The following is a 27,139-nucleotide window of genomic DNA, read 5'->3' as shown; positions in this document are numbered from 1 at the left end:
GGGCTATTTGAAAAGGGGTGTGAGGCCTACAAACCTACCGAACTTTAGCTATCTTTGAATGAATTTTTTTATTCTTCTGTAGGTGTGTTTGTGAGTGAAATCCTCCTAAATAGTTGTACGGATTTTAACGAAACTTTTTGTGTATTTGAGTGGGTCTCTGGATGGTTTAGTTTCACAATTTAATCCGACAGTTGGCGCTGTAGTTGAGTTATTACTAAAAATCTTATTTATGATCCGATTTGGCTAATGTTTTAAATATGTATGCAATACTATTGCAAAAACGTGCTGCCAAGTGGTGCTGAAGTCGAGCTATTACTAAAAATAGCCAAGTGAGAAAAGGGGCCGTGAAGGTCAGATTAAATCGACCTGTTGCACCATTGAGTATATCGAACGCTCCTGCGTTGCAATTGGCCCAATGGATGTGATTTTCCAATATTATTATGCGTTCAAACTTTTAAGGTATTTCGTCTGCAATAAGTATATGTGACCTGGTCTACGAAAAGGGAGCTTACGTGCGAAAACTAGTTTTCTGTGAAAAAGCTGTTAAAAGTAAGCAACTCGTTTCGTCAGTTTCTCATTATCTCGTTAATTGTTCTCCGCGCCGGACGTCCAGTAAGTGTTGTTGTTGGTCCAGTAAGTGTTGTTGTTGGTCGGAATATTATTATAGTTTTATTATTATTATTATTAACATTATTATTATTATTATTAATATTATTATTATTTTTAGTACACTTCTAAGCAAGTTAGGATTTTCTGCTTTTCACCACGTGAAAAAGCATCTCATCTTCCATCCGAATCAACCAAAAAGTGAAAATTGATTTTTTGACACCTAAGCCCCCTTTCCGTAGACCAGGTCACATATGTATATTGCATTTCTGTAGAACAATGATTCGCACCCATTTTGAAATTGCCACCTACTATACTGTAAAGCTTCTAGGACATTCACTATAGAACCGGGTCATTGTTGCCGCCAGGGAGTGAAGAGGAAAAAATGTATTTCGCTTTGCGAATAACCGTGCTATGAAATGCCGCACAACTGGAGAATTTCAAGAACATATATAACACTTTCATTAGGTTATTTAAAGCGGCAAATGACCACCAAACCTTAATCTTAGCAGACAAATGTGCCAATGAAAATCGTAAACGTGAATTGTTGGTGAAAATGTTGGACCAAAAAGTTTCAATAAAATATATAAAAATTTTGGGCGGGACGAAGTTCGCCGGGTCTGCTAGTATTTAATACTTGCGCCGGATATTTAATGTTCGGCTCCGCCCGAACTTAGACTTTCTTACTTGTTTTTGTTTACTTTATTTAACATTAAATTTACTGCTTTTAATATATTTATAGTATCGGAATGCAAAAGGAAATGGGCAAGCTTGCGCAATGCCTACACCAGATGTTTGCGGGAAGAAAGAACCAAGTCATCAGGATCGGCTGGCAAGAAAAAGAAGTGGTATTGGGCTGATAGCATGTCCTTTTTAAATGAGCATATCAATCCGCAGTATAGTAATATAAGCAATTTTGATTGTACAGATCTTGACTCTCCGCCTTCTTTGAATGAAAATATTGAAAGTATGGAATCAGATACAAGTATTGTCAGAAACAGCCACTTACCATCCAAAAGAAGTAGAACTTTGGTTTCAGAGCCAGTGGTACCGCCAGTGTTTGAATTTGTACAGTCAAAAGCCAGAGAACGTGTACCAGAAAACGGAAATTCATTATTTTTCATGAGTTTGCTGGCTGATTATGAGAAACTGACCACTAAAAGGCAAAGGGCATTTAGAATGCATATGTTAACTAAAATGAATGAGTTGCAAGAAGAGGAGGAAAATGACGCCTTAAATGCAGAATCGGAGGAAGAAAAATTGTATAATAACTATGAACGACATAATTCTCATTCAAATAAATCTTTTGAACGATTTTAAACATACAACTTTTGGTTTCAATTTCAAAGGAATTCAGATTTTGGTGACTTTTGGACTTGCGAAGCTGTGCAATCCAAAAACTAATAATACATATTTCCTACAAAAATACACATATTCTAAATACCATGAAAATAGTCCTAAGGAGAGTTAAACTTGATTTTCGCAAGCCAGAGTCGCTGAATTCTTCTTCATATTATGAACAAAAGCGTTGGACGGAGCGTTTTCTGACGCCTAGCGTTAACGCCGAAGTGCCATACCTAGGCAAAAGCGTCAACGCTATGTCATATGCAGAACTAACACTAACAATAAGCATAGGTGTCTTTGTGTTAAACACGAGAATGACAATTTTGCGGTTTTATGCAGCCAACTTCACTTCGTAACTTCCTGTCAAAATCGGATGTTCCAATCGCTTAGCGTTGACGCCACGTTATTTCGGTATTCTTCATACAAAATGAGTATCACTGACTTCCAAAACGTACCAATATAATGTTTGAATACTGTTCTACTGTGGTATTTAAACTGTTTGTATATGCAGAGTTCCGAAACACTACAACCATATACATTGCATATTTTGAATATCTAATAAAACAATGATCACCATTTCGAAATTTTCTATTTTTGAAACACCAATGGTAACCAAAAACGAACGAAGCGATGCGTTTAGATAACTTTTCGGATGCGCTTTGGAAAAGTAGTTTGGCGTTATGGAACATTAAACTTTGTACGTATGCAGTGCAATTGATGTTTTGGAAGTCAGCCTATTTTCTGAAGGCTAGACAACGCTTGAGCTTTTGTTTAGGTATGGCAGTAAGCAATTTTGGCGGAGTTCAACAAAGCGCGCTGGTCGTTTCATTTCTGTGCCAACTGACGCTAATTGGAAATGTCAAGTCCTTCTCCGCTCGGTTTTTCCATCGCAGTTGGGGACTCCATCTTCCTCTGCTACAATGCATAATATATCCCAAAAATTTAACGGGACAAATGAGAAATAAAGGGTTTGCTTTAAAATCCCAACTGCGAACCATATACTAACAAAGGTGATCCATTCCAACGAACTAATTCTCAGATTAGTTGTAAGCTTATGATAAATAAAATTAAAATAAAGTATGTACGTAAACATATAATTGACAAACCCATAAAAACAAAGTAAGAGATACAGTTGCGGTCAAAATAATATCAGCAAAATTGAAAATGATGCTCTTGGCACCTTATCTTTTTTATTTATTGTTAATAATTTTCATTTAAAATATGGGTCGATCCATGATACAATAATTTTTAGAAGGTAGTTTCACTTCAAAATTTTTGACATAAACCGTGTCTGTGACAAACACGCAATGTGGCCACTGCTACGATATAGAACTTGGGGATTATCGCTTGTTATTTTAGATATTTTTTAACAGAACATGTAAAAATTTATGAAACATTCATAACTGATCACTTAATTTTTTATAAATATATATATTTATACAAACATTTTTGCCACTGCTAATCACATGAATAAAAATCATAAAAATGAAAATATAACAGCAATATTTCTTGTTTATAATGGATTAGATCCATCGCACACCACGGACTTTATCGGCCGCCAATTTAGATGTGCTCTCTGGTCTTTCCATTGCACCACAGCGCGATTAAGCTGGTGTAATGTGCGCACCTCCATACATCTTCATGTACATATTTCAAGCGAGCCCTATCATTTAAATAGGCGGCCGATAAAGTAGTGTGGTGTGCGGTGGCTCTTATAGCTGTATCCTTACATCTATTCCGTGTGTTGCAATATCCACGAAAGCAGCAGTTAATTTTTTATTAAGAAAATTATTACAAAATATTCGAAAATTTCTCTACTTATATGTTTGGCTTTTCTTTGTTTTATTTTTCCAACGTCAAAAGCTGGATTTTTTTTTTGAAAAGTTGGTACAACAAAAAATGCGAAACATGTTTTCTGTCAGATAGCTAACATGGCGGATAAGAAGAAGTGAAACTACCTTCTAAAAATTATTGTATCATGGGTCGATCTATATCAGATACCAAATAAATAAAAGTTTTAAAGCTTTCTAAAACTTCACAAAATTTAATTAAACTTGAACAAGTTTTCATAAAAATGTCGATATGTATTTTAATTTATAGCCCATTCAATTTCAGTACAATAAAGTTTCAAGTCGCTAAAAATTACAGATGATTTTTTAGATTGTTTTTTGTGGAAGGTGTTGCGCATATTCTTCCATATAAAGGTCAGTTTTGTTCATGTGTTATATGGAAGAAAATTCGCAACACCTTCCACAAAAAAAAAAATATGTATCTAAAAAATCAACGGTAATTTTTAGCTATATTTCTCTTACAGAGTAGCATGCAATAATGCTTGCTAGAAGTTTACAGGTTGAAAAGAATAATGAAATTGTCGAAAATACGGGAAAAATCTTGTCCCGGCGGAACATTTAAAATTTAATGCAAAATACGGGACGTCCCGGCAAATACAGGACACTTGGCAGCGCTATTTTTAATAGACTTTTTCGTGCTGATTACGAATCTGTGAGTATAAAGTTTCCATCGGCTCGGGATTTTGGGATAAATGACGCAGGGAAGCCAACTCGTGGGGCATTCCCCGATTTGCGGGGAATTTCAGTTTGCGTGGGAAATCGGGGAATGTACCATTTTTTGTGGGGAATTTACGTGGGGAATCGGGGGATAAACTGTTTTTTTTTTGTGAGGAATCAGGTGTTGACCAATTTTTTTCTTTTTTGCTTCACTTATTTCATGAGTAAAAAAAGTTGCATAAGAAATACAACTGCAACTAAAGTACTGATTATGCAACCCTGAAAATTATGCAAACTACTGTTGACTTTTTAGAATTTTCTTTGTCGCATTTGCTTTCATGTAACAAATAAACACAATTTATTCTTAATATGGAAGAAAACTGCAACACCTTCGGAAAAAAATTTTAAGTGAAAATGCTTAGCCACTTAAAACTTGAACTTTATTGTACTAGAATTGAGTTCGCTACAAAACTGCACACTCGAAATCTTTATAGAAAATCGAATTAAAAAGCTCGAAATTTTTACGAACGTATATTGAATATTTTTGTAAATATTGTAAAAAGTTTGTAACTTGGATTTATACGGGTTTTGTTAAAAAATGAACTGTGTATATATTGATAAAAAAATAACTCAAATTAAATAAAAAAAAGTAAAAATAATTGCGAAAACTTGTAAAAATTAACTGCGACTACAATTTTTTCGACCACTGTATGTATGTACATTTTTCATTCTTCATTTGTTAACTAACTTTATAAAAGTTTGGTTTGATTTATGAATACATATCGCACACCTAGATCTAAAGTGAGCTAACTCAAAATTCAGAGAGGGAAATATAACTGCTTGTGGATCGTACAGTTTCAACTCTATTAATACAAAAACAAGTATAACAGTAGTTTTTTAGTTAATGTATATAATCGTAAATCAAAATATATTTGCATTAATTGGATGCAAAAAGATCACCCAAAATTTGTTTTGAGTTGATCGCTCTTTAGATTTAGGTGGGCGATATGTAGATGAAATGAGGTCAAAGTGTCAATAAATCGCATTTTTAGCAATATTTGAAAAGCTCTAGCAAAGAGACAAAAGGTGATAGAGCTTTCCACTTAGGCTTAAATTAAAGCTAGAGCTCTCGACTACTATCCGTGAAAATACTGTCTCTGCACCTTGATCTGATGGTCGATTATAGTAATAAATTGAACAGTAAAAAAATACTGGATTATTGTGCTATATAAATTGTGCCAAAATCAACTTTCGCTGTTAAATAAAAGGCTATTTATATTTTATTGTATTTGGATGCATCTACTACATACTACATACTAATCTGGTTTCGATCCGATCATTGGATCGATTTTTATATGAGATTTGAAGTCGGTTTTGTTTTTTGCTTAAAAATTACTTGTTTATGTAACATAATTGAGGATGAAATTACAATATCCGAAATACTCCTTTTTAAGAAAAGCGAAGAAGAGTTGAAGTTTTTGGAATTAAAAAAAGGTACTGGAAATGCAACATAAAGCTTTGCTATTGCTTGAATTTCGGCAACAAGTACTAGATTTAAAATATCCGCTGCTGAAAACTCAGGGGGACATAGTTCATATTAATACAGGCTCTATAAAGAGTTAGAAGAAGAGGCGCTATTCACTCCTTTGATTGCTGTAACATGGCCGGTATAATACCATCCGGGCCTGGGGATTTAAATGGTGAGAAACTATTTATTTCATAGGTGATCTTCTCTATGCTTATTGTTGATTTCAGGTCCGTGCTAGGTGTGCTTGGAAATTCTGTTCCACCTAGTGTTGCTGCATGCTGTTTACGTCCTGGGAAGTGGGATTGAACTAACATTTCTACGGTTTCATCAATGGAGCTTGTCCATATATCATTTGTCCCTTTAATAAAGGAGACATTGGTGTGCTCCTTTGAGAGTATCTTGCTCCGAGTCTCTGACATTCTTTAATGAGGAGCAATAGGCTTGTCAGGAATTGGCTTTTGCTTTTCTCAGTTCTTTTTTGTACGATTTTAAGTCTTTTTTGTAAGGGTCTCATTTCTTGGACCTAAAGCACTCGTTAAAAAGTTTTCTAACACTATTTCTAAGAGCTCTAAGCTCCCCATTGCACCAGGGCGGGGATTTCTTTTTCATGACACTCCATGGGGTCGATTTTTCATAGGCTTTGGTCATCACCCTCTCTAAATTGCTTACGTTTCGTTCTATCTCATCTGATGAGGTTATATTTCCTTCTTTTTGGTTGTTTGTGTTTCTAACAGGGTAAAAGAATGATGTATTGTGGAACGATTTTCCGTCATCCCTTGTCAAATTTGGTTTGGAGACAAACCGGTTTCGGCGTTGTGTCATCTTCAGTGTCACTTTTCGTTCTGAAATAGTTCGTGTTTCCTTCTGCTTTTATGTATTCGTGTTACTATCTCTTTTAACTGTCATTAGGTCATACATACCCATCTAAGTGCGTCAGCTTTTGTTTCATTATCTCGCAGGTAGGTGCTTTTTGGTTGCTTGTATTCGCCGGCGGGTAGAAACCCGTTATTTTTTATTTCTTGGTTTTCGTGATTGCGTCAGTTTATGTTCCGTTATTTCGCAGGTAGTTGGTTTTTAGGATGGTACAACGCCGAAACCAGTTTGGCTCTAAACCAAATTTGACAAGGGATGACGGAAAGTCGTTCCACAATACATCGTTATATTTCCTCCAAAGGAAATAGGCTATTTCCTGAGTTAATTTTATCATATTTTACCCAATTGGTTCTCCGTGGGTTTCTGTATTTTGAGGGGGTGTAGGATAAACCGCGTAGATTAAAGAGTATCCAGCAGTGATCGGACATCGATGGCCTCTCGGAAACTCTCCAGTTCGCAACGGTAACGCCATTATTCTCAGATAATAGTGTTAGGTCCAACGCCTCCTCCCATCCAGAAAACCGGTCTGAACTTGGGAAGATAAAGGTTGGTCTATTGCCGCTATTACATATACTCGGATTGGTATTTAGTATATAGTGTAGAGGGGACTCACCTCGCTCGTTTTTCATTGTGCTGCCCCAGACAGGGTGCCTGGCATTTGCGTCACAACCAATAATCGTGGCTTGTCTGGTGTTTCGATCTATTAAGACTTTGATTTCAGGTGGAGGGCTGTCTCGATCATGGGACATGTATGATGACACTAACAGTACGCTCTGCTGTCCTGCCGTCTCCACCTTAACTACTCTTGTGTCTGATGTACTGACACCATCGACGCCCGGATCCTCGTCTACTGGGCTAACCTCGCCAAGGAATATCCTTACTTTGGATTTCCTTATGCCAAATCGAATCTTATTGTCGGCCTTTGCTAGGTTCGGCCATACTTCACACAATGTTTTGTTATAACCAAGAAATCTCTGCCCCTAAGCCTACCTTTGGTAGGCTCTTCAAGAAGAGAATGGTAAACACCAAGACGATGGAGAAGAGGAAATACATTTTTACACGGATAGATCCAAGCTAGACAAATTTCAGAGCTGATGAGCTAGCCAGGAAAGGTACCAATCTTCCACTGTGTGAAAAAAGAGGTAAATTGGGATACCTATGGCAACCTGCAAATTAAGAATTAGAAATAACATTATTCAAGAGGCAAATAGGTTATAGGTAGACGAGGACGCTTGTACAACAATTAGGCTACTATGGCCGCAAATTGATAAGAAAAAATAACTGCTTAGCCTCTCGAGAGAGGGCATTTCGATGGTAATGGCCTGTGTAACCATGTCATTTGCTATTTGGTAGGCACGCTTCGAGATTAGGAATATTCTCCCATGAATATTACAGAAGTTGAAGAGATGAGGAAGAAGAATAAAAAGTTGAGCACTTCTTCTGTAGCTGCCCAGCTTTAGCTAAGAGAACAGCGGGCTCTCTAGGTAGGCACATTTTTAGCTCTCTTAACTAACTGTTTGGTATAGAAATAAAAGCAATCCTCCGCTTCATAAAAGCTTCAAAATGGTTCTATGCAGAATAGTCACTTAGTTCACAGTGGTATCACAATGGACCTGCAAGGTCCAAGTGAGGTGTCCATTGGACCAACTGCCACATCAACCTAACCTAACCTAACTAGACTCTGGGCAATGTTCTTACCCGTTTGTCTTTTTTATGCGTAAATTCTACTTCACATTCCAACTTTCAACATTTTGGATGAGGTGGAGAAAAATCCTTAGGAATTTGAATTATCATTAAGCATAGTTTGGTGGAGTATCTAAAATGACTGTTCTCCTGAGTTTGAGAAAAAAATGAATCAGTCTTGTTTTCAAGGTAGTCCCGCCTAAAATCTGAGCAATATGTGTAAACTGAACTTAATTAGACTTTTTTGTGGTAGACGAAGTGTATTCAAGAGATTGCATTTTGCAGATATGTATACATAACGGACCGAAGTTGTGTTTTATTTACATACATACATACATACATATATATGTATAATCATGTTAATAGTCATGTGGAGGAAAGATCTTGGAGTTCAGTTATGCATGCTTTGCACTGCACTGCATATAATGTAATTTTTACGTAGAAATCAAAACCAAACAGGCTTCTACATAATGCCGTGCGTTGGGTAACCGCTTACACGCGAAGCTAATTTAACAGATTTCTTATGTGACAACTCTCATGCAATGCCAGGTATGCATAACTGAACCGTTAGAACTTAAACACGCAGATGAGTCCGTAAACGTTTTGTGATGTTTGTCCACTGCTGATGTTGGCAATGTCTACCTTACAGATGACAAGATGGACACCAAAGATTTGAAGACAATTTGGTGTAAGTATATCTTAGAAAATAACAGTGAATTGTGTGATAAGTATTTCATGATGTTGACCATAACTATCCAAAACTACTTGAAACTTTTTTATGATTCCCAGATATGGAATCATGAATACCCCAGTTTGTTTTATACTTGGGGACAACATCCAGATGTAAAGTCAGCCAAAAGTACTGTTGCCAGACAGTACTGATTTTTCAACTCTTGCACTGATTTTATTCATTTCTTTAATCAGTACGCTAATGTCCTGATTTTAAAAATTTGTACTGATTTGTACTGAATTTTCAATTCAAACAAAATTTGGCGTTTAACGTTTGATATGCCCAAGAAATTAATACAACAAAAAGATCAATCGTTTTATGGGCATATCGCCGGATCGTTACGTACCAGTTGCGATAATATGATGGAGCTTAAACTATTTATAAAGAAGGCTGAAATTTTTGTCGGGTGTTGTTAGTTATCTCGAAAATGTGTAACTTTCAGTTTAATAACAATAAATTTTAATATTCAAATGGCTTTTGCCTATAACTTACAACTCCTTTTTCTCAATTTACTGAATTTGTAAAAGAGTTTTGCATGCATTACATCGAGTTAGATACTCTTTTTAGCGAATTCTTAGTCTTTTACTTTTTTTGCGTAAATGAAAAATTATTTAAGCCATGGTGAAATACAGATAAGTTCTTAAAAAGTGGTACTTTTTCACAGTATGAAAAAATATGTAATTTAGTTTTTTTTCAATACCATACTCAAACGAAGCAACTAAGAGGATCTTAAGAATAAAGTTTATTTCCTGGCGCAAAGAGAGAAACCGGCTTCTAATTAAAAATTTGAAAGTGAACTTCAAATTAAAAGTAATTTTAAAATGAAATGTATAGAATTTCTGACTATTTAAATTTGGGAAATAGGAACGATCTCATTATTGCTATTCAAAAATGTAATAAATATAAAATAATTTATTGGCTCCTGTGTATAATGATGTGTACATTCATGTTAAAATGAATAACACTTTTATTTTTTATGAACTACATATATTTCATTTATATACGAAAATATTGTTAAAAAGAAGTATTTTTTGTTACTTAGGTCCATAATTTTGCTTATAATAAAAATGTACCGAAAAGTGCTGATTTTTTTAGCATGAAAAAGCCTAACGTACTGTCCATTTAGACATTATTTCGGTTTCAACTGAAACTGTGCATGTATGCTTTATTTGCATATGCATTATTTCGGTTTTATACGGAAACTGTGCATGTATGCATTATTTCGTTTTTTTCATATGCATTATTTCGCTTTTAAAACGAAAGTATGCATACGTATAATTTCGATATTTTCTCATATGCATTAGGTTCTTTCTCGTACGCATCGCGGGATCCCGCGGGTGCCAAAAATAGCCCAGAAACCATTCAAGTACTCAACAAAATGGGTAATAGAGCGAAAATTGGAACGTATTGGATCGTGTCTTATTCTTCCTGCCCGAAAGAGTCCGGACTTTTTCTCCGGGTAAAAATGGATAAAGCGTCAAAGTGCATATCAGCTGTGTTGTGTTTACATGTTGCCTGCATTTACTTGGTGCTTTTAAGGGATAGCGAATGTATTTTCAATCTTTATATTCTTAAAATCAAATTTTTGAAACAAAAATTCAATTTCAATACTTTTAAGTATTGATCGATATTCGGTGCCGATTTAAAAAGTATCCAGTACTCTCGATACTCGGTACCGAAACATTTAGGTTTCGAATAAAACCGCACATAGGCCAAAAATAGTGAAAAAATGGTTCAGGGGAGACTCGCCTATAAAAAACGGTAATGTAGGAGCCAATAGAGCTTTTAATACGAAATGAAAGATGTATATACATATGTCGGTTCGAGGCCATAGTGCAGAAAATCTCTTACTTGTTTGAAGCATTTTTATTCCAGACGATATCATTTTTGTAGGGGGCAGATTCTGTAACCAGTTAGCGACAATTTTCGAATCGGCATCGGTTTTGTTGACGTATGATATGAAATATTTTTACGTAAACAAGTGCGATATCGAACCGAAATTCGTCGCTAACTGGTTACAGCATCTCCCCCCTGAAAGGCTTCTTCATCCGTAAAAGCATGTTTCTTGAATATTGGATCAGCTAATATTAAAACTGATGAAATAATATTTCTATGTTGCGATAAGTTCAAGTGTTTTAGCCGATGTTATATAAATTCGTAAATAAAGTTTTTTCTTAACTTGAAATGCATATAATCGCGAAGGTTTAATGTAAAGAATCGGTATCGGGTACCGAAACGGAAGTATTGGGTACCGAAATCTTTTTGAGGTATTGGGTACCGAAAATTCAGCACATCACTAGCTGTTTCACAAATTCTGGGCACGAAATGTGGTTTTTTGCGTTCCCTTACTTCTGGATTATGTCCCAAACTTTTCGCTTATTCTCTAATTACCGGACCCGGTCCTGATTGTTAGGGAAAGAACCTTTTATTTCGGTTTTCAACCGAAACTGTGCATGTATGCATTACTTCGGGTTTTTCATATGCATTATGTCGGTTTTCATCCGAAACTGTGCATGTATGCATTACTTCGTCTTTCACATATGCATTATTTCGGTTTTTGTTATATGCATTATTTCGGTTTTCTAACGAAAGTGTGCATATGGATAATTTCGTTTTTTTCTAATATGAATTATTTGCTTCTACTTAGTAAGGGTTTTAATCCCTAAGCGCTGAAAGAAGTTTGTTTTCATGTATGCACAATTTCGGTTCGGTTTTGAGTCGAAACTGTGCATGTATGCATTACTTCGTTTTTCTCATATGCATTATTTCGGGTTTCAAACGAACGTGTGCATATGCATAATTTCGGTTCTAATATGCATTATTGCGATTTTCAACAGAAACTGTGCATATATGCATTAGTTCGATATTTTGCTTTCGTTGTTGTAGCGAAGTATTAGAAAATTGTGAAAAATGTATGGTTTTGCATTTGTTTTCTTTCAATTTTTTATTAATTTCAAGCAGTTCCAACGTCGTTAACAGTAAACACAAGCTCGAATGTCTGGTTTTACTTATGAAAGAAAATCCCAATTCGCTGTTGGCAAGATCTCTGATAACAAAATCATGGAGCTGTTTATAGTTTTAATATATTTTAATTAGGTTTGGATCACAAAATTTCTTAAATATATTGTATGTCAAAATATATTCGAAAGACTGCACTTAAACCCTCTTATTTCTCGAGTTGTAAACAAACCTTCTCAGTGGTGAAAAATATACTATTGTGAACAAACTAAACGTGCGAAATTCGCAATAGCGAATCTTCATCGAATGAGCGCCATAATACCAGATCGTTCGATCAGCACTTTCGACCACAGTCGAAGATCGAATGCAACTCATAATAGGGGCTTTAGTTTAGTTTTCCTTTAAGACAGGCCTTCAATTGGGCTTTAATTTCACATTTTTTAATGCCTCCAGATTCTAAAATTATTTGTATCAATGTTGCTTGATATACTACTTAACCGTTTAGCGCCAGAAGCTAAAAGCCGGTTATTTCAACAATATTAGAGTGGACTCTCTGCCCATGTACACATTCGCATTCGCAAAACATTCGTATCATTTGATGCGAATGCGAATGTCGAATGCGAATATGTAAAATGATGCGAATCATTCGCATAACGAATGCGAATGCAAATATTCGCAACATCCCTGGTACATACACATAAAACTTCATAGCTTTTGTTTGCGAAAAAGCTTAGAGAAAACAGCTGAAAGTGCACTGCACCCCATCAAATGAATGTTTGCCATGCTCATTGGGACCAGTGGCGTAGCCAGGCTTTCGCCAAGGGGGTTTAAAAAACTTCAGCGTTAGCTTAAAGGTTATACCCTCAATCGCTAGAGGCATTGCATGTGTAATTTTTCATACATACAGTAGTGGAAAATAAATAGTGAACGACATTTTAACAAATTTTTCCTATTTTCCTATAGCCCATTATCTAACAAAAAACTTATAAATTCATATTTCAAACTTTGTGCAAAAATTATAAAAAATCTGCAAACTTTCAACTTTTTAATCAGATTTTTTTAGAAATTTGTTGAGTATGCAGTTTCATAGCCCATTAAATTTTGGTAGAATAAAGAGTAAGTTTTATTTATGTTACTAAAAAATCGCGTTGACTTTTGGCAATTTTTTTAACGCATTTTCTTCCATAAAAAGTATGTTCGACAGTTTTTTTTTATGGAAAGAACTGCGTAATACATTCAGAATAAAAATGATAAAAAATAAACGCGATTTTTTAGAAACTTCAAACTTGCACTTTATTTTACTAAAATTTAATGGGCTACAAAACTGCATACCCAAAAAAATGTATATGGTTTTTGTTAGATAATGAAGTATACTTTTATAAAAAAATAATAAATATTAAATAAACAAAAGAAAAATAGGAAAAAAATGTTAAAATGTCGTGTCCCTATTTATTTTTCCACCACTGTATATGAGCCATTCTTATGCTTATATATTTCTATGTGTGAAGACCAATCGGTTTTATAAAGGTTTTGTAAGACTCTACTTGTAGACTGTACTATTATAGGGGTTTTATAATGGTCTTAATAAAGAACGTATATTATAAAACAGGTTTATAAAGCACTGTGTGTAGACATATTTTTATAGGACTCTATAGACATATTTTTTATCCTCTCTTCTTTCTTGTATTTCATGATTAGAACAAATCTTCTACAAATTTAAGCTTTTAGATCACTATAAGTTTTCTTCATTCAGAATCAGTATTAAGCAAATTTATACACATCTATACAATTTATTTCTTAGAGAAATTGCGCCTTTTCTTTTCGAGGTAGGGTTTGTCTTCATAAAGATTATTAATACTATTCAGTCATACCATTTCGTATTTTGCTAGACAAGAAAAAATGCTTTGTTTTAGAACTTATATACTTATACATATACATTTTTCTGTGTAGATTAACTGCTCTTCCTCTTCGAATTTGGATTCATCTTCACAAAGATCATGAATACCATTCCAGACTTTAGCAGATAACCGAGGCCTACGTAACCGGAACGACCCAGATTTATATTTGGCCAAGGACTGTCACTCCAGCAACACTCCCCAAAAACTCTTTGGGGAACTTGTATGCTGCTACAACAACAACAACATCAACATGGTATCTCCCTTAAAAAACGAATTAAAAATTAGGGTAGGTATTAGTACTAAGCTACGAAAAAAATGTATAAAAAATTCCATCACGTAAATTTTCAGAGAAAATTCGTTTTTAATTTCCTTTAATGTTCAGTATATTACTAGCATTAACTTCGAATTTCCATAAATCTTTCTGATTTACTGAGGGTTTTGTATATATTTGCTCAATTCAGAAAGGAAAAATTCAAAAATGACAAATCAGAAGGATAAAATGGTATTGTTATTAAATCAAAAGTAAAAAAAGTATTGGTTTATTGACGAAGGGGCGCGGATCTATCGCCCCAATAGGCCCCTCTGGCTACGCCACTGATTGGGCCATACCAAAACAAAGTCTATGAAGTTATACACCAATGTAAACATACACATGTATACCTAAGTAAGTATATTAATACATACATATGTATGTATATACAAAATTTCGAAAAGAGAGAATAGTGCACAGTTGCCACTCACTCAGAGAAAATGTTACCAACATTTTTTTCCTAAAAAGTTCCAAAAATATTAAAAACATTTTTTCTCTTGACATAAATAAACAATGGGTGTTACATTTACACTTACGAGCTTGTCCGAAAATTGCCCTGAGGCTTACATACATACCTACATAAGTAGTTATATGAAAAGTACTAAAATGCATAACCAATTTTCTTCTAGAAATTCCTATTGCAATGTTTGAAATTTTGATGAACTTTTTTTGAAATTTATCGAATTATTATAAATCTTGTACAAAGTTTAAAACTTTGAGGTATGTGGTTTTCGTTCTAGTATCTATGAAGTATATTTTGCTAAAAAAATAAGTCAAATTTAACAAAGAAAAAATAAATCTTTTCTAATTATCGGGCCACCAGTTTAAGTATCACTGATTTATAGAATTTCACTCCTTTGGAGAAAGTGTTCGTATTTTTGATTTAATAAATCAAATTATTTTTAAAATTATTTTTGTGTAAGAGTATTAATAAACTTCTGCAATGATGTTCACATTAAGAAGGCAAGATAGCTTTAAAAAAAATCTTTTGAGACAAGCAAAGCTTCCTAATTCCACAGATTAATACTTAAATCTCGCCTAATATTTCACTGCATTCAATTTTGGGTGAAAAAATTAAAAACTAGTTTTCCAAATTCGCAAGGAAGCAGCCGACACCATGCCGTCACATATTTCGCCAATCATAAGTCATAATTTCGTATCTGCTGGTATCCAAAAACAAATTCCGTGCGCAAGAAATGTACATATATGTAACTTTGACGCAGATATTTTATGATATTTTAAAATATTTTTATGATTTAAGCATTTATGCTGAACGTTTCCAAATGAGATCGGAAGTTACCAGAGCTAAAAGAAATAACCATTTTTGTTAACATTTCGACAAAGTGGCAGCCGTGTATTTCAGGAGAGATATTCTGTATTTTGCACGAAGAATGCACAAAGAGAGCAACACCATATGTATGTATGTTTAGAGCAACGGTGGAATACCGTCTGGGCCTAAAAACGACAACAGATAGCAACGCTATCGCTAAGAACTTGTTGGACTTTGTAACCAAAACAAAAACAGATTTGTGCTGACGAGAGAAAAGCAGATAAAAGTCAAAACCAGAATCAATGCATTACATTTCGCTCATATGTACATACATAAATGTATACCTACTAAGGCATATAGCACCGGGATTCGGGATCCCGAATGCCGGGAGTTCCGAGCCCTTTTCAGTTCCGATCCCGTGATCATGCCCTCGGGATTCCGGGATCCCGGGATGTAAATTAATTTACGACCAAATCAAATTAAAACGAAATTCAGACACTGTAATGGCATAAAATAATTATAAAATGTAACCCTACAATTCTTACACTACTATTATTCTATGTTATAATATATATAACATATATATGACGCATTCTTTTTCATATCAGACACCAAATTTGGTGTCACAATTTCGATTGGCTTCGCATTTTTTCCTTTTTCTTCGGATATATGATCTGTCAAATTTTGGATTTTTTCGTGATTCTGACTAAATAATCATGTACTTCTTCAAATTATTTTATCTCGGGTTCTGTTCATCGTAGAGACTTCATTGTTTACTCGCACAAAATAAATCACCTCGTTAAAAAAAAATTTAAATAGTTTTTGAAAAACTCCATTTTATTGGAACATGTTTTTTATAGAGAATTAAACAAGGATTACGATGGTGTAATTTTGAATCCCAAATTTATTATGGAAATTTTTTAAGCTTAAACCGTTTTGTCATTTTAGGGTATTTTTTCAAAAAAAATCTTTAAGAAACTATTTTTATTCATAAAAAACTCCATTTTTGGAGGTATTTTCAAATCGGTTCAGCTCACTTAAATCTTAAAATTTTTCCGAAATATTTTGGTGGACGTCTTAAAATATAAAAAATTTTGTAATCCTGGCGGAAAAACGGCAAAATTTTTTGGTGATGCAGTCTAATGTACATATGTACATATAATAGTTGCGCTCCCCAAACTCGGCAGAAGTTGTAATTATTTGCCAGAATTTACCAGACAGCGTTCCCGAACTCTGTTCTCTGACAAATAAGGGTACAATAAGGGAGTAGAAGAGATTCTATCTTCGTCAGAAGTTGCAAATTGAGTAATCAAAAAGTAAAGCACATTTATCTTATTTAAATATCGGAACGAAGAAATATCAAGTTTTGCAAGAATTTTTAATTTACCTATGCTTGTATATTTATTTGTGAATAATTTCTCCAAATGATAAAAACAGCTTTATTTGTAAACAAATTTTACCCGAAAGCTTTCAGGTACTTTTTGGTTCATCCCTCTTTCCATGAGAGCAATTTAGCTTTGCGAAGTTTTACCAGTTTTTTGCAGAGAATTTGAGGAACGAAACTAACCATTTGCTTTATTTCATTGGTCGATGTGTTGTTTATTAGACAAGTTGCAGTGCCATAGTTAGCTTTTGTTAGTAAGGGGGCGTAGCTCAGTTTCAAGCAAATTTGTAATGGAAGATACGCGATTTTCATTGGAATGTGCACAAGTGCGCTCGGGTATAAAAATATTAATATTTACATACTGATGGACCTCGAGCCGGCAATATACTAAATTATTAATATTTACGTGAGATGGACCGAAAATACCTCTAAAAACGGACGAAGAACTTTTTGAAAAAAGTACCCTCAGATGACAAAACCGATTAAGCTTAAAAAATCTGCATAAAAATATTTAAAGATCTTTTCAACGGAATCGTAATAATGAGATTTTTGATGCTGTTTTTTAACTTCAAAGATTGATTTACAGAAAACTTTAATAACTGGGCCAAAACTATTCTGAATTAGACTTGTGGGGTCTCAGTAGAAATGCATTTTCCTGCTCTTTTTATCTCTGTTCACAAACAAGCTCATTCACGTCCCAATTTATTTTTCCAAATACCAACACATCTTAATTCAACTTGGAATGACGCTCGTTCATCCTACCTTTCTCCTTCATCCTTTGAATGAGAAAATGCCTTTCCAATGATACCTCACAAGTATAAATCGGAAGAGTTTAGGTTCAGTTATTCAAGTTTTTCTTATCCATTTTTTGAAAAAAGTTAAAAAAAAACAGCATCAAAAATTTCATTATTACGATTCCGTTGAAAATTTTTTGAAAATATTTTTGTGCAATTTTTTTAAATTTTTTCAAAAAATCTTTAAGATACAATTTTTATTCATAAAATCTCCATTTTTAGAGGTATTTTCAAATCGGTCCGTAAATCTTAATTTTTTCGCTCACGTAAATCTTAATTTTTTTCCGAAATATTTTGGTGGAAGTCTTAAAATATAATATATTATATAATTCCAACGTAGACACAGTACCGATTTTTTTTTGTATGGGGAGTGATGCAGTCTAATGTACATATGTATACCTGCATTCTATCAAGGCGAATTCAAGGTGATAGCAGAAGTTTAAAAACATATATGGCAGATTATTTGACTGGCACGGTCTATCTGTAAAAAAAAGGTTTTAATAAAACCTTAGGTTTCAAAGTTATAGGCATTCGAATATGCTGGCTACGTTACACTATTTGGAAGTTTAATGATGGGTTGTGTCAGAAAGTTTGAAATTTCTGCGAAACGGGTGAGCGAATATAGCTAGCTTTTCAGTATGTCATCTACAATGAATGCAGGGTGTAATCTGCTTACCCAATTGTTGTAAATTTTAGGTTTTTGACAATTTTTGCTCACAAAATTTGGGCACTGGCAACGTTACACAAAACACTGGCCACGTTACACGTACGGTTTGGGCAAGGTTTAACCAAAAGGCTTTGTTCATCCATTTTTTCATCGCATTCTTATTCTGTCTTCATAAACAACTGTTTCAGCTAAAATTGGGATCTTCTATTACAGGATTAAAATATAAAACTCGATTATCCTTAACAATTCTAACTAGGTCAAAAATTATCCTACACTAAAATTTTTGACCGGAAAATCTTCGTATTATCGCCACAAATAATATTTATTTAACTTAACTACAAAAACCACTTATGTTTAATAACTTAAAATATGCAAAAGCTCATCTTAAGTACTTTGTTGTGTGTTTTCTTTTTAATCCTTTCTGAATAATTATTTTTTTCCAATGCCATCCAAGACAATTTCAAATCAGATACGATGGTTTCCACAACTGTGTTAATCTTAGATAAAAAAAAAATGTTAATGCATTTATCGCAGTTTTATAGAAAAGTGGTAACATAAACAATTTTTAACAAAGTAAATAGCATACATAAAACGCAGGTTTTAGTTCTTTAATTTTTAATATCGATATTTCGACCTCAATCTGAGGTCATCTTCAGGAACTCTTAGTTGTGTCCAGTCGACCTACAACTAAGAGTTCCTGAAGATGGCCTCAGATGGAGGTAGAAATATCTACATTAAAAATTTAAGAGCTAAAACCTGTGTTTTATGTATTCTCTTGCCCTCGAGCTTATAAAATATAAATTACATCAGTTTAAAATTTAAAGGCCGTTAAACAAAAACAATCATGTTCAAACACCGCAAAGACAAAGACGTGTCAAAAGTCTACAGAAACATCAAGGATAATTATGATGCAAACACCAGTCGACCAGGCACAACTTAGAACTAAAACCTGTGTTTTATGTATTCTCTAGGCCTCGAGCTTATAAAATTAAAATTACATCAGTTTACAGTTAAAGGCCGATAAACACAAACAGTCTAAATAAATAGACTTATAAACTCTTCCAGCAGTGCGCGCTTACACTCCGCAAGGCCTGGGTTCAATCCCCAGTCGAAACAACATCGCAAAAAATTTAGAAAAAAGGTTTTTTCTTAACAGCGGTCGCCCCTTGGCAGGCAATGGCAAACCTTCGAGTGTATTTCTGCCATGAAAAACAGCTTCTCATAAAAATACAATCGCCGTTCGGAGTCGGTGTAAAACTGTAGGCCCCTCCCCTTCGTGTGACAACATTAAGGCGCACACCACAATTTGGAGGAGAAGCTCGGCCAAGCACTAACATATGTGTAAGCGCCAATCTATTATTATTATTATTATAAACTCTTTATAGTCTGGTGTAGACTTGTATCAGATTCTATAAAATTGTAGTGCTATGAGCACAATCACGTATAATGGGCAGATAACTTATCAGATTTATATGTTGCAAAAAATCTAATTGAATTATAGGCAAATATATAGTCAAAATCTTAAGAGATAAAGATTTCAAAGGATATTTTACAAATGTTAGTTTCGCTTTATTTCAATAGAATAGTTATTAAACTTTAACAGTAATATAATGCTCAATTCGCAATTGTTCATGAAAAAACTTTCTTAAATATGTGTTATTATTTATTGCTAAAATGAAATGAGAATACTTATCACGTCAATAAAAAAATGTTAAATAAAAAGAAAAGCACTGGCCACGTTACACTTATTTATGAGGTAATTGTGCAGCGAAGTCAGCTATGATTTCTTTTTTTCCATATGGAATCAGTATGATATCGACATCATGTTATATATTCTTTTGGAAAGGGTAGTTAATTATCCAAAACACAACTTTTTTAGTTTTTCACTGGCTACGTTACACTTAACATTTGCGGTACATTTCATTACGACCTAATAGGAGTTCTAAACAACTTTTTCACTAACTTGGAACGTATCCAGTTAAACTAATTTATTTTCTCTCGTTCAAAACTTAATCGGCCAAAATAAATCAAGGAAAGCTTATATTTTCGTACTTTTCCTTGTTGAAGTATCGAAAACTGTTTTTAGGTCCGTGAAAAATCCTTCGACAAAAGGAGCAAAATATTAAACACAAAATGCTTGGACATGATAAGAATTAATTAAACTAATATGTTCAATATTTGAAAGAAAGAAAAAATCGGGCATGTATGTGTAAACTCGACTTCTTTCCGGATATATGCAAAATAAGCTTTTTCAAACATTTGCTTAGCCGTCTGTTACACCATAAATATAAATCACCATCCTCGATCGTGATATTTATTGAAGGTGTACCATCAAATATTGATGGATTGTGATACGGATCATAAAATATCTAGAAATTTTGAAATCCGGATCACGGATCGCAGTACTGTCAATATATATTGAACGTCTAGCATTTTCAAAACGCATTCCATACGGCTTTTCTCGGCGCTTAAAACCTTTCGAAACAAATTAAAAATACTTAAATTAACATTGAAAATTTGAATGCATTATCTATAAATTCTTCGTACAAAATAAAAAAAATGTTCTTCCGCCATTATAAGTGTGCAGAAAAAAAATTATGCAAATACTGACTTGATAAATATTGAACATGTAGCATTCGTGCGCGATCCATCAATCCATCAATATGGTTCGCGATCCAGATATCGCTTCTTCATCTTCACTTTGAACATTAGAAAACACATACGGAGCAAAAACAAACCGGAGGTTACTTACCTCTCTTAGATAGTATTTGAGGCCCCTCTTTCTACGACACTGGAGAGTTGTGAGTAAGTTTTTGTTGTTCTTAAAAAGCTCTCTTCGACTACTACTAAGTAAATAGATAACAACATACATACATATTTACAAATTCGGTTTTTGTTTTGAATAACTAAATTAAAATGAACAAAGTAAATACATGTGTACATAATAAAAACAAAGGATCTTTCGGTACACTTGAGAATACTACAATGAATAAATATGTAGTCAGCGGCCGACTTAAGGTCTACCTGGAAAATTTTTTCATTCTGAGTTTTTTTTAGAAAACATTAAAGTCCTGTCAGCTACCTGCAGCGTGTACACATATCGTCTTTTAAAGTACAAAACCGCGTATCAAGATAATGCAAAACCGCGTACATGCGGTTGCATAAATTATTTTCTAGAGAGTAAAAACACTCATATTTCAAAATGGTTATCTTTTTTTTTATAAAGCAATGGCATTTCTGGCTAGCATATTTCAGGACGAATGGATAAGGATTGAGCCAAGAGCTTGTGTGAGCAAATCCAATTTTTGGCAGCAAAGGTAAGTTTCGCGGTTTTGCAGAATGACGATACGCGGTTTTGTACTTTAAACGGCGATATGTACTTTTTAGTGGATATTGTGTATCTAGCGTATATCTTACACATAAATAGCATATACGTATGTACACATGATTATATGTACATATGTAATCACGTACACCGACGCCCGCGCAGATTATGGTCGAGAGTGCCCGCCTCATTTGCTCACTTGCTCGACTGTGGGCTTCCATGCTCAGTGTTGCCGTTGCCAATAATTTGACCAGACTTTGAAAATTTTGATTTTTTGACCCTTATCCAAAATTATGTGCGACTTTTGCCTTCTTTCAGTGATTTTTTAGGAAATGTTAACAGAACCATCCTATTAGAAAATATTTCCTCCTGTAAGTACGAAAAAATGTATAATTAAAACTTCTAAAGGAAATGCAATTCTTCTCCTTGCAGAAACTAGATTTATGTGAATGTTTGCAACCCTGTTTTGTGTAAAGCTTGTCCCGCCATTTTCTTTCTAAATTCAACGTCAATGAGCCCTTTTTTGCGACTTTCTGAAAATTCTCAACGGCAACACTGTCCATGCTTCCTAATCTTCCGAAACTGGCCCAGTGTATGCTCATCAGTGTTGATAATTGCATTTTCAAATTTCGTATGAAAATGTAATTGAAAAAAGTACAATTTACCACTAAATTGTACCAAATTTTAATGACTATTATATTTCTAAGATTTAGTTATTGTGTATTTAATTATTGTTCCTACATATTTTTACATTAGATTTTATGATTTTAAATGCATGTATGTAAGTACAAAAATGATTTACAAAGTTGCCAGATATGTTATGCTTTCATAACATTGTCCACTAGAATTTTTATAATTTTTAGTTCTTATTAAGAAGGAAATTGTTTCTACTTGAAGTTTATTTCGACATTATGTTTTTATTAATTTTTGTATGGAGAAAATCCTTTCCACATTGGCTGAAGAATGTGCAATCGACAACAATCTTGAGCGATGTTGTTGATTTTTAGTGATTCTTATTTTTCCCCCAAATCTAACAAACATTGAGCTTGACAAATTTTTTTAAATCAAGGTGTTCAGCTTTAAGTTTCATGGTGCTGTCTTCTATTCGAGCGATTTCCAACTTCTGAAACAATAAGTGTATTAGTGGAACAGTGATTGGCATATTGCCTGATAATACAGAAGAAAGGTTCAGTTTTGAAACTCAAATTAGAACATCGTCATTAAAATTCTTCATAGTACGATAGTTTTACACAAACTTGTTTAAATTTTTTGTAAAATGTAGAATATCTTCCTATTTTAGTTTTTATTTGTTTTGGCACGTCCAGTATATCAATATTATGCGATTCTAAATCTATCACCACAGAAATTAATAAAAACAGTGCTGCATAGCTTAACGAATCAAGTGCTGCAAAATTTTGACTACAGATGAAAGTTCTGGGTAATAGGAAGGTAGTAAGCACTCGAAATTGTATCAAATTGTATCGAAATTATCAACACTGATGCTCATGTAGGCTAATGGCTCTCTGAACGAAAACAATGAAATCTCACCCATACATACAAATGTGCTTGCTGGGTAGACGTCGGATACGGCGAGGTCGACTTCTGAAAGTGTGATAAAGAAATAACAAAGCGGCAGAGACTTGAAAAGTGAGCGTTCCACTCAGTTCGCAGTCAGACAGTATTCAAACCTCATAGAAAACGGGTGTTAGAAACTCGGAAGCTCCGTTTTAAATACATATATTTTGTATTCACAAAGCCATAAAAAGTGTGACAGTAAAAATAATTACTAAAATAAAGAAGTGTTTATCTAAACAAAAAGTACGAAGAGAATTCCACAAAATAAATGCATACAAAGTGTTTTAAGTGCTACGCACAAATCTATCACTTTCGGACATTTTTCAAGTTTAGTATAGCGCACTTGTGTAATTTCAAGTAATTTGTGCGTCACTCTTATCACCTTCCTCTACTGAATCGTACATCCTTGGCGTTCGTTAACTCCTGCGAAAGCGCGCTGAAAAAATTTTCCAACTTTTTTCTCCTTAAAAGTCAACATTAAATTTAACTAGCAAAATGGCTTTACGTTGTGCCGGTTTATTTATCAGCAAGGAGCTCGCGGTCCCGTCCCAGCTGGCAACACACTTCCGCAACCTTAATTTGACCTCTGTGCGCCAAGCACATTTCCTCAAGAATTCACCCAATGCTGCACTCAGTAAGACACTGTTGGATCGTTATCGCGAACTCGAAACCCCAAGTAATCGCGTACAGGCTACTTATCTGTGGATCGATGGCACTGGTGAGAATATCCGTTTAAAGGATCGTGTCTTGAATAAAGTGCCCAGTACTGTGCAAGATCTTCCCCAATGGCAGTATGATGGCAGCTCGACTTATCAGGCTTCCGGTGAAAACTCGGACACCACCCTAGTGCCACGTGCCCTCTATCGGGATCCTTTCAAGCCCGGCAAGAATGATATTATTGTGATGTGTGATACCTACACAGCTGATGGACATCCTACACCCTCCAACAAGCGTGCTGCCTGCCAGGAAGCTATAGATAAAGTCGCTGATCAGGAGCCCTGGTTCGGCATAGAACAGGAGTATACCTTACTTGATGTAGAAGGACGTCCTTTCGGCTGGCCCGAGGGTGGCTTCCCCGCTCCCCAAGGACCTTACTATTGTGGAGTGGGCGCTGACCGCGTTTACGCGCGTGAACTAGTTGAAGCACACGCCATTGCTTGCTTGTATGCTGGTATTGAATTTGCCGGAACTAATGCTGAAGTTATGCCTGCACAGTGGGAATACCAGGTGGGCCCTTGCGTTGGTCTTAAAGCTAGTGATGATCTCTGGGTCTCACGCTACATTCTACAACGCATTGCTGAGGAATACGGGATTGTCGTCACGTTCGATCCCAAACCAATGGAAGGACCATGGAATGGTGCTGGTGCGCATCACAATTTCTCCACCAAAGCAATGCGTGTCGATGGTGGTATGAAAGCCATTGAGGAGGCTATTAAGAAGCTGAGCAAACACCAAGAGCGCCACATTCGTGCCTATGATCCCAAAGAGGGCAAAGATAACGAACGTCGTTTGGTGGGTCGTTTGGAGACTTCAAGCATCGACAAGTTCTCTTGGGGAGTAGCTAACCGTGGATCCAGCGTGCGTATTCCACGTGGTGTTGCCACAGCTGGCAAAGGCTATTTCGAAGATCGTCGTCCCAGCTCTAACTGCGATCCTTATGCTGTTTGCAATGCACTGGTCAGAACCTGTCTACTCGATGAATAAATTGAGAATGCAAATAGCGCAAGCTCATACGCTACAAGTTAGACAAAAAAAATTTAATAGCGAAAAAATTACAATATACACTTATGTCTTTTCTTATGCGGTACATACGTTCCTCAGAAGGCCGCATAAAAAAGTTCTTTACTTTCATACAAAAACAGGGGACGCGTTCCAGCATTTTTAAAAACCGCATAAATTCAGGTACTCCATTTAAAAAATTCTAAAAAAAACATAAAAAACAGTGAGGCAATATTAAGCAAAAAAAAAAAACAATTAATTCTTCACTTCGACACTTATTATTCCATGTAAGACCGAACATTAATGACATAAATAAAATTTTATTTGTATTTTAACCAAAAACAAAAAAAAAAAATACCACAATAAATACATTAATTATGTAAGAATACAAAGACAAATTATTTATCAGAAGCATTGTCTCCTACACACTGAAAAAAGTTATAAAACCTCTCAAAAAAGCAAAATCGCTACAGCGAAAAATTCAAATCCGCATTAAAAACCGAATAAAAAGAGACCTAAGTGTATTGTATTTACATTTTTATGGGCGTGTGCTAGGAGTAAACGAACAAACATAAACATTTAAAGAACGAGAAAACAAAAAAACACTGTACATATCTAAAAAAATGTATGTAATTAACTTTGTTGTAAACGTTAGATGTTATTAAGTTTATTGTAATGCTAATGTAATAATTTGAAGACAGATTCAGTACCAGAAATTGCAGAAATCATTTATTAAAGCTGTATTGTTTGTGAGAATTCTTTCAATACTGTTATTCATTTAAGTTATTTTCCTAAGGGGCGGGGAAAAATTCAAAAATATTATTATAACTTAGAATGGGATTCAATGATCATTTGTCTACGAAAAAAGTAAAAGTTTATTTTTATACACACATACATACATATATGTATATATGTATTCCATTATATGTATATACGACTTCTATTGCTATGTATCTCTACTACCAATTTTTTTATTTATCAATAAATGAGTGGAAATTTTGTACTTTGTAACAGTGGTATTTCTATAAGAAATATTTAGGCAAATTCCACAATGAAATATCTTGGAAATTAAAAAATACATTGACGACAAACAGGTACCTACTCTTCGGGATAGTAAATTGTCAACAAAATACTAATACAATGCCCTACAATTTATATATTTAATAAAGAAGACACTGTGTGGTAGAATATCAGAAAAATATACCTTAGGGTGGTATTATCACTTGCGAGAATTTGGCGAAACAAATGGTTTGGCGTACGCAACTAAAATACGCTCTGAGAGTGTTCGATTGTACGAGCTTGTGCAAGTTCTTTGCACTCCTAATGCCTTCTCTGCCTCTTAATTCGCCAAATTAATTCGCTTCGCAAGTTTTAATATGTACCACAATTCAATTGCCAAAAAACCATTAGAACTGCTAAAGTTTTATTAAACAAGTAAGAAAGTCTAAGTTCGGGCGGAGCCGAACATTAAATATCCGGCGCAAGTATTAAATATATGTTTTCCACCTTTCCGAAAGCTACCGCTACATGATAAGCCGGGGTGTATAAATTTTAAGTAAACTAGCGTCCTTAAATTTCGAAATATTGAAATTTCAAGCATTTCTGAAATTTACCGTTACATGAAAAGCGGCCGTAATTTTAGTCCGAATTTTCAATGGTTTGCTTTTATGTGGCGAGCACAATAACCATACCGAGTTTGGTACAAATTGCTAGAACGGTTAGCGAGATACATATATATGATCATAAGTGGGCGGTGCCACGCCCATTTACCAAAATTGTATCATAAGCGTATTTCCTGGTAAAGAATTGTTGCAACCATCAAATTTTGAATAAATTAGCTTTAATATTTACTGCTTTATCGAGGATTTCGTATTTATCGAAATTACCGTTATATGGGATGTGGGCGTGGTTATTGTCCGATGTTAAAAATTTTCGGCCATTTGGTATGCTGTAACAGGGCCAACAACT

The 27,139-nt window shown here is 34.5% G+C and overlaps 3 protein-coding genes across 3 annotated transcripts in view; 2 read left to right on the top strand and 1 right to left on the bottom strand.

The window, feature by feature from the left end:
- Window positions 1-1,926, top strand: part of LOC108359251 (uncharacterized) — an 8,047-nt gene extending 6,121 nt beyond the window's left edge. Inside the window, exon 2 of the mRNA XM_017611004.1 lies at window positions 1,349-1,926. Coding sequence (XP_017466493.1) covers window positions 1,349-1,926 — 578 coding nt within the window. The remainder of the gene's footprint in view (window positions 1-1,348) is intronic.
- Window positions 1-21,326, bottom strand: part of LOC108359255 (ras-related and estrogen-regulated growth inhibitor-like protein) — a 110,677-nt gene extending 89,351 nt beyond the window's left edge. The window contains exon 1 of the mRNA XM_017611015.1: window positions 21,305-21,326. The gene's annotated coding sequence lies outside the window, so the exon portion shown is untranslated. The remainder of the gene's footprint in view (window positions 1-21,304) is intronic.
- A 2,193-nt stretch (window positions 21,327-23,519) lies between these two features.
- On the top strand, window positions 23,520-25,224 carry Gs1 (Glutamine synthetase 1). Its single transcript, XM_017611010.1, has one exon. The coding sequence runs from the start codon at window positions 23,948-23,950 to the stop codon at window positions 25,154-25,156; it is 1,209 nt and encodes a 402-aa protein (XP_017466499.1). The 5' UTR covers window positions 23,520-23,947; the 3' UTR covers window positions 25,157-25,224.
- The last annotated feature ends 1,915 nt before the right edge of the window (window positions 25,225-27,139 follow it).

This window comes from Rhagoletis zephyria, unplaced genomic scaffold (assembly GCF_001687245.7).
Source record: "Rhagoletis zephyria isolate East Lansing unplaced genomic scaffold, Rhagoletis_zephyria_1.1 Rzeph_scaffold_00367, whole genome shotgun sequence".
Taxonomy (NCBI): Eukaryota; Metazoa; Arthropoda; class Insecta; order Diptera; family Tephritidae; genus Rhagoletis; species Rhagoletis zephyria.
Note: the sequence above shows the minus strand (reverse complement) of the source record. Positions and strands in the feature narration are given on the sequence as shown.

What these genes read in the sequence shown, in the direction of transcription:
- Gs1 (XM_017611010.1), top strand. Translation starts at nt 23,948, where the DNA reads ATGGCTTTACGTTGTGCCGGTTTATTTATCAGCAAGGAGCTCGCGGTC.